The sequence below is a fragment of the Taudactylus pleione genome, unplaced genomic scaffold, assembly GCF_031769625.1.
Source record: "Taudactylus pleione unplaced genomic scaffold, aTauple2 ptg000019l, whole genome shotgun sequence".
Taxonomy (NCBI): Eukaryota; Metazoa; Chordata; class Amphibia; order Anura; family Myobatrachidae; genus Taudactylus; species Taudactylus pleione.
The window spans coordinates 3281331-3297492 of NW_028284421.1; the positions used below are offsets into that span (position 1 = coordinate 3281331).

General features: G+C 41.3%; 1 protein-coding gene across 1 annotated transcript in view; it reads right to left on the minus strand.

Moving 5' to 3' along the window:
• Nucleotides 1–15938, minus strand: part of PRTG (protogenin) — a 114972-nt gene extending 99034 nt beyond the window's left edge. The window contains exons 1-2 of the mRNA XM_088443075.1: nt 15872–15938; nt 12348–12650 (exon numbers count right to left, since the gene is read on the minus strand). Of these exons, the coding sequence (XP_088299201.1) occupies nt 12348–12650; nt 15872–15938 (370 nt within the window). The remainder of the gene's footprint in view (nt 1–12347; nt 12651–15871) is intronic.
• Between the last annotated feature and the right edge of the window lie 224 nt (nt 15939–16162).

Consider the following 16162-nt stretch of genomic DNA (forward strand, 5'->3'; position numbering starts at 1 on the left):
CATGATTTCTCGAGTTGGTGCTTCTACCCATCTACTAAAGCAGTACCAAACCAGCAGTAATCCTAGTAAATAGTTTCTACAGCTAAAGCTGGCTATATAAAAAGTGCTGTGGCGGTTAAAGTACCACCATAATTCTCTTATTGCTATCTCAGGATGGTGATTGCAGAGGCAGCCCATAAAAAAAAATGCTATTTAAATAAAGCATTTCTACATACATACCAATAATTTGATTTTATGGGTGTGGTATGATATGTGGATAGTAGTAATGTCGACATCCACCATGTCGACATGAGAACATAGACTTGGTTATAATGTCAACATTGACCATGTCGACATCCACCATATAGACAGTTGTGAAATGTCGACATGTAAAAAATGATGACATGACTTACCTGCTCCTGGCGGCTGCAGTGGCTCCAGTGCAGCTTCCGGGTCCCAGAGATCATGTGACTGTCACATCTGTCTCTTCTCTTCCCCTACCCTTAACCAGAATACTCCTACTTGCAGCCAAACCCTAATGTTAACATTCTGGCAATGTCAACATTTCACATGTCGACATTATGAAAATGTTAGCACTTACGATATCAGCATTGTTAAAATGTCGATATGCTAACTGTGAACATTGTGGTATCGACATTGTAAATGTTGACTTAATGACTACATCCTGTCTTTATATATTTTAAACATGTAATTTTTTTATTTTACTATATATAGAACTTGAAGCCCAAGGTTGGACTTCCAGTCAATGCCAAAACTGGTTCATGTACTGCATGCGCATATACATACAGGCTGGTGAAGAGATAAGTTCAGCCTTACTGGTGCCAGTCAGTATCACTGGGTGGTATCACTGGGGATCCGAGTATCACCCAGCTGGTCTGTCAGCATAGAAAATCAGCCTTTTTGATGCATACTAATAAATAGTAAGTGTTAAACATTCTTTGCTCTCAGCATAGACAGCATAAAGCAGTGTTCTCTCCAGAACTTTTTTCCAACCAGGTGGCATCAAGAAGTAGCCGGGTGGGGGCCTTCACAATAATAAAATGTTTTAAACCCTGACCTTATAATGATTTAAACTTGAAATAACATTTTATATTTTAATTCTCCTCTTCTTATTATAGATGCCCAATTGTCTGATTATGAAAAAGCTGCACAGTCTGTAGGATCTGGTCCTTTTTATACAACTCCCAGATACTGTCCCCACTTGCATGTACCCAAAGTGCCGGGTGGTAGGCTGTTTCTTGCCGAGTGAATGCAGATATTTTTATAATAAAAATAAGAATAACACATCATCTCCATTTTGCACATCATGGATGGAAATAAAAATCAGTGACGCATTGTCATGGTTTGTTTAGTATCTATTTTCAGATGAAGAACTATAAGCTCTATAACCAATACAACATTACAGACACCTGAACTTCTTCCCATATATTATGGCAATGCATCTGGTGCATTCAATAACTTGTTTCTGCAACACAGGGTTATATTTGCCTTCTGTCCCAGAATATCTGGGAGACTCCCAAAGAGAGAGCCACCCTGCTGCATCCTGCCCCTTTCCATATAGGGGTGGTCCTCGATGACGAGATTTACGGCATAATGTTCCTCTACCGTGCTACATAGCGGTCCATGATGAAGCAAGTTGTGACAGCCTGCCACTGCACTTGCCCCATGGACCTACACCTCTATGTTTCCCTGCAGGGGAGCTAAATAGTGTTTGCATATATGATAGTACTTTTATGAGCATTCTGATATAACTCCACAGTTCTTTACCTACAGTAGATTTAGTGCCTCACTGTCACAGGCAACATAGAAACCCATGCAAAGCAAACATTTGGCAGAGTGTGTGTGTACAGGTCTGTCTGTTTACAATATTATTGGGACTACCAGTGTCAAAACTTGCTTAATAGCCTTACAGAACACGTGTGAAGTGCTTTGAATTACAACCCATGTATAAAAAGGTGTGCGTTTGGTTTTGGTTTTGGATCTGGATACCCCGTGGTTTTGGATCTGGATTGGTTTTGCCAAAACCTCACCTCCGTGTTTTGGTTCTGGATTTTTTCTTAAAAAATCATAAAAACAGCTAAAATCACATAAAATGGGCCTGTTCCTACAGTATAATTAACCTCAATAACATTTATTTCCAGTAATTTCCAATCAATTTTGACTACAGCACAATATTATTTGCTTCATCTAGTTAAGGCCAAAAGGTTGCATCCAGCTAGCTGGCTGACTAAGCTAAGTGACACAGTGGACGGCATGTGGCAGTTCAGTCTCTAATTTCCAACACGGATACAGTGTGTTATACAGTGTGGGTTGGATACACCAATAGTGCACTTACTGTGACAGCAGTGTCGGCAGAGCGGGGTTGCTGACAGTGTTCTCAGTACATGGAATGGCAGTGCTACGGTGCTGGCAGTGTCCTCAGTGAAGGGTACCGGTGATGTCGGCAGTGCGGGGGTGCTAGCGGTGTCTTTAGTGGTTTGTTGGCTGTGTCGGCAGTGTGGGGGGCCAGCGGTGTCTTTAGTGGTTTGTTGGCTGTGTCGGCAGTGTGGGGGGCCAGCGTTGTCTTTAGTGCAGGTTTGCTGGCTGTGTCGGCAGTGCGGGGGTGCCAGCGGTGTCTTTAGTGGTTTGTTGGCTGTGTCGGCAGTGTGGGGGGCCAGCGTTGTCTTTAGTGCAGGTTTGCTGGCAGTGTCGGCAGTGCGAGGGCTGCTGGCGGTGTCCTCAGTACATGGAATGGCAGTGCTGTGGTGCTGGCAGTGTTCTCAGCGAAGGGTACCGGCGGTGTCAGCAGAACGGAGGTGCCAGCGGTGTCCTCATTGCAAGTGTGCTGACTGTGTCGGCAGTGCAGGGGTGTTTTCAATGCAGGGTGCCAGCGGTGTCGGCAGAGCGGGGGTGCCAGCGGTGTCCTCAGTGCATGTGTGCTGACAGTGTCGGACATTGTAGGGGTGCTGGTGGTGTCCTCAGTGTGGGAATGTCGGGGTCGCTGATGGTGTCCTCAGTGCGTTGGGCAGCAGTGCAGGAGTGTCGGCAGCGGTGGTGTCGGCTGCGGGGGATGCTACCAGTGGGGGTGCCGGCAGTGGGGGGTGTCGGCAGTGTCAAGCACCATCTTTTTCTCCTCTGTGCTGTTTTCAATGGGCTTAACGCTGATTGGCTGAGAGCCATGACAGACGGCTCTTTCAGCCAATCAGCGTTAAGCCTACTCAAAACAAAACCTTGTGGCTCGACAGCGGGATCGCAAGGTTTTGCCTCGGGTGAGGGATCCGGGGCAGGCATGGAGATCCGAGCTTCGCTCGGATAGCCCCAGATCCCCGAAGTTCGGGTGGGTTTGGATCTCTAAGATCCGAACCCGCTCATCTCTAATAAAAAGCCTTAAGCTAGGTACACATTAGACAACTTGCAAACGATGCAATGTCGTCAACGATTTCCCTTGAACTCCCGGACAAACGATCTACTGCATACACACTGTGCAATCTACCAAACGATATATCTTGCATCATTTGGCGGTTAGATCGTTAACTATATAATATAACCATATCGCCTGGTGGTTCGGTAGTGTGTACACACTGCACGATCCGAGGGGAATCGTTAACGAGATTGACAGATCTTCCTGCATGTAGAGAAGATCTGAAGAGCGCAGCGCCGCATCAGCAGACTCTGGGCACTTGTCTGTGCCCAGAGATTACTGTGCATGCGCAGGTCACTGGGAAGATGGCACAGCTGCCATTTTCCCTGCAATTTCCCCACTGCGCATGCACAAAACACTGGGAAAATGGCCGCGGCTGCCATTTTCCAGGCGTTTTGTGCAGGGCTGCAATATCCGACGTGGGACTTCGGAGAGGTAAGTATAAGAAAATATGGGTGCAGGGTGTGTGGTGTGGGCTCCTCTGCCCCGCACACATTATAAATACGCCCCTGAGAAAAACACATCTCCCCTAAACACTAAATTGAGATTTCAAAATAGATGCGCTGAAAGTAGCTGCATTGCTGTGACAGGAATCCATTTTCTTTTCCTGTGTTCTGTTTAGTCAGATTAATGTCCATTTGTAGGGCATCATCGTCCTTCTTAAGCTAGGTACTCACCTTTGTGATCACAGCCTGCTCGGATAAAACTCTCCCGATCAGCCGAGCAGTGTGTCCCCAGCGTGACCCCTTGTCAGCTGCCGCAGAGCACCGTACACACTGTGCAGACATAGCACAATGTGTATGGGCTTCTATGGGATCTATGAGAAATATCATACATAAGATGCCACCTCCCGATCCCGACCTTTGCAGGAGCAATAAAAACAGCTTATCGGCTAACGCTCCTGCATTGGGACAGCGCACACACTTATACAATCCAATGGCTGTTCTCTCAATATCTAAAGAATGCCCGACCGTTGTATAGGTGTGTACCCAGCTTTAGTTTCTTTCCTTTCTCTAGTACAATATAAATGGGCACTAAAAGCTCTGCTGCAATGTCAGCAGGAAATATAGATACCTATCACATAACCAAAGGTGTAAGGAAGTCTGGATACAAAGTGATACAATGAAAGAAATCACAATGGAATGTGAACAAATGTATGTGTGTATGTAGCTTTATTAAACTTACAACTCATTCATGTCAGAATACCAGGTTACCTAAGGTCTCAGCAGTTGTTTATGTCATAATTACATCTTTAATTAGTCCCACTCACAAATCCCTTTCATGGGTAACAACTTTTACAGGCCCTGCAGTTGAGGAGCTATCCCTGTTTTGAAGGCTGGGACACTGCATTTTTCTTCTTGCAAAGGGGCTTGATTTTTTCTATGTCCTCTGAGGGGGCAGAGATCAGGTCTCATCAGGGAACTTCCTGTTGCCCTTTACATAGGAATGTTTATTTTCTGGCTGAGAACATGTATTGCTTTATCCCAAAATAATGATTTTGTTTTAAATGAATTATAAGATTCAAGTTGGGGGTGCAAGGCTTGCATTTTGAAATAGCATTTTTACTTAATTTAATAAAACATTGCAAGTATCATTTTCAGCTTACAGATTAATCCACTATACACATTTCTAGCCAACTGGTGATATGCAACTACAGAAGATAATATAATATTTTCTTTGTTTTAATATTAATCACACCATAAATCTTAATGAGGCAAGATCACAAAACCAATTTTATTCAGATAAATTTTGTAGCCATCTTGGAATTCTTAAGTGTTGCTGGAGAGTCGAAAATACCAAAGTATCAGATGTAGCTGCCAAGTCTAGCAGACTCCTAGCGGTATATTTACTAAAGGTTGATTTCAATCAATTTTCATTTTAAATAAATCAAAATCGACCTTTAGTAAATATACCCCTTAGGATTTGCAATGACAAAATCTAAAATACTAATGCTAGTTTACATAATACCTAAACGGCTTCTCTTATAATGGTGGGTACACACTGGGCGATATTACTGAGCGACTGCACGATTACGACATCGTAATCGTGCAATCGCTGAGTAATCGTGCACAAATCGTGCACTTTTATGTCGGAAACGACCAGTGATGCGCACTCCCGCTGGTCGTTTCCGACATTGTCCATCGCCTGAACATGCAGCACAATCTGACGATGTTGTAAGGTTGCTGCATGTTGGGGAATGGGGGAAGAGAGCCCGGCGCTGAACGATATCGTTAATGATATCGTTCAGCGGCTGTGCTCAATGTCATGAACGGCATTGAGCACAGCCTGCCGGGGACACACTACACGATATTGCTCAGGGAGCATATCGTGTAGTGTGTACGCACCTTAACTCATCTTATAATAAATATTTTGAATTGTCTTATGCTGGGCATACACTGCCAGATAAAATGTCTGTCAGACCGACAGACATTTTATCTGGCCGGCTACCAGCAGCAGATGTAGCCGGCATCCGCGCTCCGCCCCCGGGGGAGGAGACATTCCCCTGTTCCTTCCGTAGGAAGGAACACAGGAAATGTCTGTCTGTCGGCCGCGCTGGGCATACACTGCCCGATGCGGCCGACAGTTACCGGGTAAATATCGCATCGGACGGGCATGCTGGACAATCCTGCATGCCCGACCGAGCAATATTTAACCCTCGGTCGCCCGCACACACGCTACAATTATCGGGGCGATCCACCGATATCAGGCGGATCGCCTCGATAATTGTAGCGTGTATGGCCAGCATTAGTGAGACTATTTTATGATTTACATGTGACAAACAATCAGTAAGACACAGAAGAGTCACAGTACTTATAAAAGAAAATTAGAACTTCTCAAGGCCAAGCTTATTAAAATGACATCGCTACATGCCACCCCGTCCTTTCAATCACTTAACCATGGCATTACTAGAATTTTTATATGACCCACACAGGTATATTCTTATGCACAGTGAAACTTTACATATATACAATATTTGCTTCACAAGCTGAAGAGGTATAACCAGCAGGTATAATGTATATTACACTATAAAAACTATGATTCTGCTCACTTGCTGTAATACGTATACCTAGGTTATGTTAGTCCCATAATGTGCATATACAGACTCAGTTATGTCCCTGGTTCACATGTCTCAATAAAGATTAGATTAAAGACCAGGAAAGTTTAAAGGTGACAAATCTCACATTATGCTAGGATATGAAAGATATACACAGGCAAATAATAAAAAGTATACATTCAGTGGAAAAAATCTCACTCATGGCTATAAATTATTCTGCACTGCTAACCATACACACACAGGGGGTCATTCAAGCCAGCTCGCGAGCGCAGGACGCTTGCAAGTGGGTCGATGTTCCCCCACTGCGCATGCGCACAACAGAGGGAGCTCCGTCGTGCGCATGCGCGAGACCCGGCGAGCGACGGGCTCTCCATCGCTCCGGGTCTCGCACCAAAGGGGGCGTGCTGTCGATGTTGATTGACAGCACGCCCACCGGCGTGCTGGGGGTGTGCCTGCCAGATGGAGGCGTTCCCATGGGAACGCCTCCATCTGAAGCCGGCCCCACTGACATCACTAGTGATGTCAGTGGGAGTGATTTTGGCTCTGATAGAGCCAAAATCACTCCAGGGCTTGCGGCAGCGAGACCCTACCGCAGGGTTTCCGTCGCAAGCCCGATGGTCGCGATGGTCAAGACCATCGCGACCATCATCATGGACGCTCGCATATGCTGTGGGTGGTCACCCACAGCTATGCGAGCGGCCAGGAGGCCGCTCCATTTTCATGGAGGAGGGCCCTGATTCAGAGCGAGCACTCTGGTCAGAACGTTCGGCTCTGAATCAGGCCCACAGTTCCTTAATAAGGGAGTATACCAATAGATTTCTGGCCAGGTAACTGTAGTGAGTTAGGAACTATTCTTCAACACCCATAGGGAGAAAGGGGAAGGGGTAATAAAAGACACCAGCTGAATACCTCCATCAGCAAACTTTTAGGTAACCATATTAGTGGCCTGATCAGTAGTGATTGACACACAGGAGCTTCTGCACTTTACATATTTGTAATGATCAGTATCTATTACTGGCGTGCTTAATCAGCAGCTTACCTGTCTGTTGAAAACTACAGCTGGGCAAAAACAACAACAGCTTTTATTTTGTTGTCTATACTCAGAAAATGAGATGGGTAAAAGGCGCTGTGAGTGGAATGGAGAATAATCTGCCATACTGGATAGAAGCCAGCAAATTGTAAATAAGTGACAATAGTATATCGCCAAACGGGAAGGGCTTCCATGATGATCACCCACTGCCCACTGACATGTAGATTCAAACATTGCAGACAGAGAAAAAGAAGGAAAGGAAAAAGTCAAAGGGGCAAAATAATTGCCTTTACAAATAAACTCTTTTATAAACCTAAAGCCCTCATACACCACTGACGTATTGCCCGATCCTGCGATCGTATTGAAAATGCAGATCTGCCAGTCGGAAATGCCGACTGGAGGCCTTTTGATGTTCCCCGATCCGTCGGGAGGATTGGAGAAATTATACATTTTAAATTTCACCGATTTGCAAATCACAATCATATTTGGATCATGATCAGCAGATCAGTGAAATGTAACATGTTGGATTTCACCGATCCTCCGACCAGACATCTGTGGATTTCACCATCGCGACAATCCGTCACTACTGTTTGGGGGCCATTAGTCTGTAGACAAGAAATAACGACATGCACATGGTTACATATTTACCTAGTGTACCACTCTATTGTTTAAGCTTAAATAATATGCTACCAATCTTCTTTTACTGAATCTACTATATAGTCTATATTTTTGGCATGGGGCTATATTTGATTAAAACAGCGGGGGCATTAGACATATGGAAACATGTCATGTGTTCAAAAATAAGTTAAAATCAATTGTAAACATCAGGTTATTGTCAATCGCACTCTATAACTTCACAGGAGTTTTGCTGGCCTAAGTAAGGCTGAAGGAAAGAGCACTTCAGCTGCATAACTGAGCAGAGAAGCCTTGGGACAGTCTGCAAGGAATCTTAGTCTCTGTGGACCTGCTGGGAACAGGAGATAAGGTTCTAAAGGGACACCAAAAAGGGGTCTGCTCTCTTCCAATCTGTGCATTCCTATAGAACAATCCCTGGCAATCACTCTTTGCAGAGGAGAAACATGAAAGATTTGGCCAAAGAATCAGGGTCATCTGCCCTTTTTCAGGATAGTGAAGGCTCACTCTGACCAGTTTCTAACCTTTTAACCCAATGGAGCCTTAATTTGCACTATAATAATGACATTCCTGCATGGAGTGCAACCTCCAGTTTCCACTTCTTAAACTTTAGAAACCTGGTACCCAACTTCTTGTGTGTTCAGGCCTTAAAACCATTGCACGGGCTAAAGCTGTACGCATCTCCAAATGAAAAACTCTACATTGTGAGCTTAATCTAAGAGTAATCTTGCTTGTCAAAGCTTTAAAAAGACACAGAAAAAGAACATCCTTACCCCCTGCTGCTGCCAGTGACTAAGATACTACTTACTCTTTGAGTAGGAAGAATGCCCATTTAATGCCTATTCTCCACCTGTTTAATATGTATGGCAGCCCTGAGCTGTAATAGTAAGTCATCTGAGTTTGCAGGAGCTGACATAAAACCAACTTAAACAAACTGAGGCTAAATCATTGTATTCATTTCTAAATATCTAAACGCTGTCTATGCTAATAATTCTGCTGCACAGTGTTTGTGGGGGAAAAAAAGACCTTTGGAAATTAGGGCTTTTGGTTTAACTTCCCTGGTTACAGAGAAATCAGTATCTGCATCCATTAGCTTATCCTTTTGTCCCTAGAAATGATGCGCCACAAAAATGAAGCTGGTAAATAGATGAATCTCACAAAAGAACACATGCTGATAAAGCAATAATTGCCATTTGCCCATTTTATATATGTCCCTGTACCAGGGCAAATTTGACCCCAAGAAGCAATTTCCATAGCCATGTGTATTTATCTAGAAGATGTTCATTTATGACATTCAGCTTTTTTGCAGTGTCTCTGAAGAAAAGTTTACATATGGCAAACAAAATGAAAAATGCCTTAAGCCTGAGTACACACAGCCCCTTTTCTCCTATTTACCATTCTATCCCATGTGAAAAAGGCTTTAGGATATTCTCAGAGCTACCCACTGATGTCTCTATTAGAGGAAGCGATTAACAATGCATTTGATATTCAAAGCAGTGTTAGTTCCATACAACGCACTATTATCATCTTCAGTGCTAATTTATTTATCTGCTTATATGTGGTCCCATGTTGTGCCCTGTATTAGACATATATTGCGAGATAGTCTAGACTCATTAAGCCATCAAATGCCTGATAGAAAATTACACCACTGTCTGTTCCCTATCTGTCGCCTGGCTTATCGTAACCCGTGAATTATATCTTGATACATTTTCAAATGAAAACAACCAATAGACAATACAATGGGAAGGGAAGAAGCACCAATAGGCTACTTTGCACAGAGTTTCATTGGTAGATTAGACAACTGCAGCTTTATTCCATTGAGATATGGTTTAAGGTATTAAATAGATTATTTTCATATTTGATAGGCAGAATACCTAAAGGTTCCACAGGACAGCTTACACCAACTGTGATTTTGGGGGATAAACTGTTTTATTTAAGGTAGGTTGGGGTCATATAGATGGATGCCCATCTGGGAGGAACACTAATTATGGTGACTGAGGTGGTAGAAGTGGAGAACCTCTTTAAAGAGAACTAAGGTGTTCCAAACTCTATGACATGTTGACCCCTTTTGTGTTGGGACCCACTGGTTAATAACCATGACTTAATTTATGCACAAGTTTTCAAATTACAGCACACAAACAAAGCACATAAATAATAATGCAATACTTTCCCTGCACTACTAATGACATCGCCATATAAAAATGTTTAATCAGCATGATGTCATTATGTAGTATCTAGAAGAGAATGCAAGATGAAAAATAGAGGCACCAACTGATCCATATACAATATGAAGAAATAAACAGAACAGATAAGAGAAATTCATGCCTTCAGTTTTAGATTCACCCCTACTATTCATAGTTAACACGAATAGTGAATGTGGAGATGTTATCAAGAACAAATATGAAATAGTTGGAAACAGGCTTGCCATGGATACAGGGGCTAATGGAAAAATCAATTGAATCATAGCCTGGTGTTTAGAACAATAGATAAAGGTTTAATCCTTAAGGATGCTCTATACACAGGTGTTATGAGGGAGAAACCCATTACATTTAAAAAAAAGTGAAAGTGATTAGAGGTGGCACATCACAAATGCTTTAGACATTAAGGTCAACCAAGAAAGCAATATTTAGGACCATAAATCCAAGAATCAATGTGCCCTTTTGTCATTTTAATATAACTGTCTTTTTTTACAATTTGAAGTGTAATCAAGTTCTGGAGATGTCTTAAGTTAGGGCCTCAACACAAGACTTGACTGCATCTCAACAATTAGACATGCAAAATCATGACTGTTAAGGGTTGGACTTGATACGTTACAGTCATGGGCTCTCATTACACAAAGGTGTCAGCAGTCACGTTTGTATCATGTGGATCTGTCTTTAATAAGATAGGAGTGTCCTCTTCCTGACTGGCAGTACATATTTTGTAATAATTGTTGGACTCAAATAAATGAAAGGAAAAGTTTAAATTAAGCCACAGATCCTGCATGAACAGTACAAGTTGTGTCTCTGCGAGATGTCTTGATACTAAAACACTGCTGATTTTTTTTAATGTTAACTGTACCATAAAATCTGTAAATACGTACACCCTAAAATTACTCCTACTGGACCATGTGCTTAACCACTTACCTTGCGACGTTGTATGTGACGAGACCAAAGCCAGCTGTGCTTCAGCTGGCAAGTTTGCATCACATACAACCGTGCCGTCCAGCTTGTAGAAGAGGAGATCCGTTCTGTACAAGTGCAGAACGGATCTCCTCTGACTACCCGGACCCCTAGGCAGTGATGCGGTGGTCTGTAACCACAGACAACACTGCCAGAATTGTACCCCAGAATGCTGTGCGAATGGCACTCTGGAGTGCATGCACCGGGGATCAAGGTGCAAGGAGTCCAAGCACTATTTGACTGGCCTCTGCATGTGCAGAGATCAACTGCAGAAGTGGGGGCTGATCATCAGTGCCCCCTGCGCTCTGTATGTGGGGGAGGGGGGGCTGCCCATGGGGGAGATCTAGCATAAGTGGGGGTGGGATAAAATAAAACCATGATGCTGGAGGGGGTAAAATAATATTAAAAAAAAAAAGATTAAACTGGTCACAGGTTAGGAGGAGGAGGGGAAGGTTCAAAAAAATTTTATTTTTACAAGGGGTGTTTTATAAAATAAGGATTTTCTTTTGCAATTTAGGTGTTAAATAAAAAAACGACAATTTCTGAGCGGTTTTGTTGAGAAAAAAGCGTCAGTTATGTAGTTAATTGTATCTGCCCCAATTGGGTGGCTATATGCCAATTGAAAGTCTGTTGGGTTTTTTTTTCAAAGCCAAAATAAAATAAAAAATACACCCCTGACCTACATTTAATACATTATAAAGGCAGTTGCTATGACCTTTCACTTTCTTGTCCTACATTTTAACCCATCTGCCACTACGTGTTTACAGTTATGAGCAGTTTAAAGATGGCCGTCATCTTGATCAATAGCTAACATTGAAGGTTACAACAGCAACATGCACAGCAGTTATTTAAGGTCTTTCTTTACCTTACACAGAAATATTCAAATGCAGACACACCTAAATTAAAGCTTACAAAGTGGGATAAAAAATAATTCCATCCTTCCTAACATATTTGAGTTTACTCCATAATTTATTGTGTGTAAAAGACATAAAGCCCCAATTGTTTTATAACTAAAGTTTGTAATAAAACAAGAAGGGAATTCAACTGAAACCGAATACCCACACTTACTTGCTAAGGAAAGGTGAGCCCTTTGACTTAAAATGCCACCATATTTGTTCAGAGCCAAGCATTGGTAGAATCCTTCATCAGACTGTTCTCCTTCCCTGCCCTCCACCTCTTGGATGTACAATGAGCCATTGTACAAAATCGAGATCCGTTCATTCTCAAAAATCTTTGCTCCATTTTTCATCCATACCACCGTGATTGGAGTTTCTCCATGAGCCTGACAATCTAAGACCACTGCATCCTTCCAAGACACAACTACATCCACAGGTTCTTTCACAAATAACAAGTCGCTAAGACACCAAGTCCCTGTAAAGATAAAAACATTTGGTCAAGTAAAGACATTATATCGAAACATTGATCAGTAAGTAACTCAAAAGAGACGGTTTGTTAGTTCTTGTTAATGTCAAGCAATGTGCAAAATATCTTATGACAATTGCCCTCTTGGTAGCATTGGGGTTTTCTTGTATCTATGGATTATATTATGTTTTATTATATTAATACATGCAAATATGCAGATAAGTAACTCTCACTATGTGGAGTATTTAGGTCGATATGTTTAAGAAAATCTATACAAAAATAAAGTAAAGTAAAAATCTAATTTGAGCTATATAGAAATTGAAATAATTAGTGTATCAGTTATACATGTGATGAACATAAATGGATTACTGTACCAGTAACATGAATGACATTCTTTTATAAATTCCTAATTCCTATGAATTCCTATAAAGATACACAATGATTTAAAGAGATTAAAATTATGCAGTAAACAGAGTATATGTTAGTTAATCTATCTAAGTGTGGAACTCTGAACCACCTGTTTTGCTGATTTAGAATATACTTTAATTTTGTGTATTTTTATATCATTTGCTAGAGAGAATGATGAAAAATGTAAGTGCAATATAAATATAAAGTGTAATAATAAAATAAAAATTCTGAGTTGAGTGCATTCACTGATTACAGCCACTATGGCTGTGACAATATTCCAAGGCAAGGGTTCATCGTGTTTCATGGCGAACAGTCATATTTGTTTACCAATCACTTGTAAACAAGCACATTTAAAAAAAAAGATGAGAAGTCACAATGTGAGATTTCACCGTCATTAACAGGAAAACAAGAGGTAAAGCGGTTTGCTAATTTTACAAGCTTGTCACAGAGATCCTAAACAAGCAAAGTCATAAAAGTTTGATTTTTACAAGAAATCATTAACATCCCTTCCTCTTTATAAACAGACAGGTTTTCTGCCCCTGGGGAAATGTAGTACATACACACATCAATGTTGGGTATGATACCATCTCTATTGATAACTGCATATCTAAATAGTTTTATATGGCATTCTGTGCGATTCTCAATCTGCAGAAAAATTAAACCCCCATGTATTCCTCCCTCCAACTTCTGTACACAGCTGATCAGAAAGTGTTTAGTGCTTGTTAATGCTACACTTTTTACCATTGCTTGCACTCTGACTACTGTAGCTTTCCAAAACATATCGACTTGTTCAATTTGCTTATTTATTTTTTACATATCAACAGACACATTTAGGTTAAGGACAGAGCAGCTTCCTAATATCTGTGACTCTTGCTGCTAGATCTCAGTGGGAGAGGGATTAAGGAATCTATTTCCACTGTTTGTGTATTGTCAACTGTTACAGAAATGCGGAACTAATTGGCTGCTTACTGTCTCTTGCAGTGAGGATTACTTAATTACCCAATACACATTTTCTTAACTGAACAGATCTAGCAAGGAAATAACATGACTTTTTTTTTTTTTTTACCTAACAAAACAATCCTGGCTTCTCCATCCATCACAGCCAGAGATAAAACAAAGTCAGATCATTCAAAGAGACCCAGCCTTAGGACAAAATCTATGTGGCTATATTCTTTATCAGTCCCTTTAATCTTTGTTGTTTTTTAGGGTATTAAGGTTTAAGGTGACATATACAAATAGGTTTGGACTCCCCATTAACAAATGATTTTTTCAGATCAGGGTCAATAACTAGACTGAGAGACAACTATGCAATCTCTGATATTTTACACAAGATCCTGCACTTTGGGCAAAGACATTTTGATCTGTTTCTCTCCTATCCAAGTACTGTGAAATCCATCACAAACAAGCTTTATCTGATCTCAGCTGCCAATAATGGCACATTCAATCCTCTTTGACTGATATGTACATTCCTAAACCTTTCTGTAGGACAGCTTTTTGTGTAGTGACAGAAGTGTTAATTGATATAACACAAAGCTAATATGGGGCAATAAAATGACATAAAAAATGTGTAATGCAGGTATTATCCAGAAATAAGCAGCATATGAATCCTGCATACATTAAAAATAAAACATTCATTGTAAGGACACGTCTATAACAAATAGCACACCTATTGGCAGAGTTTGGTGGAATGTTTTTATCGCATTACTTTATTATAAATACATTCACTAAAGCTCAAGATGCCCCAGGATAGTATAGAATCCAAAAACAAGAATAAAAGCCACTGGTCACCATTAGGGGGTCAGATTAATCTTGGTCTTCTAGACATATGGGGAAAGTATTTCTATTGCTTTATAAATATATCTTTGGTCAAAGATAGGGTAAATTGTTAAATCAAACTAGGCTGCTTACACTATGGCTACTACCCTGCATTCTGTCAGTGATATGTACTTTTCTGCAAATCAAAGGTCTAGTACAGGAAATTGTTTAAACAATAACTACATGCAAATAATACTACTGAAGCATTACCTAGACTTCAACTATTTTCTCAGGTATATAGTTAAATATATTGCACATAAGTATTCTGCAAATAAGCGCTGCTGTCACAATCAATCTCAATTCAGTGATTTAAATAGAACTTTCTTATGGTAACATGTAATAAACTATTGGTATGGGACCTAACATTAGTTGATGCAATATGAAAATTTTGCTAAAATATGCATTTAATATCTAATTTTTTTTCATGTGGAAGACAAAAAAACCCAAACACTACCAATAGCAACCAAGCAAAACAAACCATCATTAAAACACGCTAAAAAAATAACATACATTAGTTTTCTGAAGGAATACACTAATAAATATAACACAGATTCTATCTGATCAACATTTTGCATTAAATCCACTTTTTGTAAGAAGTTAAACTATAAGCAATATATTTTATATTAAAGAGACCTCTTTTCACATGCTGACAGAAATCTGTGACTTTCAATATCTGGATTCATACTGTATTTTCTGTACAGAAATAGGCAGCGTGGTATAAATAATGGTATATATAAGGATGGGTGCAGATTAGCAATGCATATATCTAATGGTGATACATGAACAGTATGCAGAGTGATTGCATTATTAGTAAAACAAATAGGCAATGACTTATGATCTGCAATATGACTGCTACAAATGTTGTGCTACTGTACATGTGGAAGGACGATCAGGAGGAAGAGGGGGGTGGTAGTAGCTCCCTGAAGCCAGCAGATGACGGGCACAGGAAGGCGACACCGGTCTCTCTCACCAGCAGTGCTGTAACTGTAAAGTTTGCCCGCACTCACCTGGAAGGGTAACCAGGGCTGCCAGGAGCAGCAGCCCCCGGACCATCCTCCTCATGCTCGACTCCATTTACCGGGACTGTGTACACATGCTACAGCTGGGGTCCTCTCACTGGCAGCGGCTCTCACATACAGTCTCTCAGGCTCACGTCGCACCAGGCGCCTCACACTCACAGCCCTGCGGGACTTTTTTTTTTTCTGTTCCTAGAGCTCCTGCGCAAGCACACAGAAGGAGGAGGCGGAGGGACAGTGCACATAGGTGGGGGAGCGCTGGACAGAGGGACAGTGAAACCT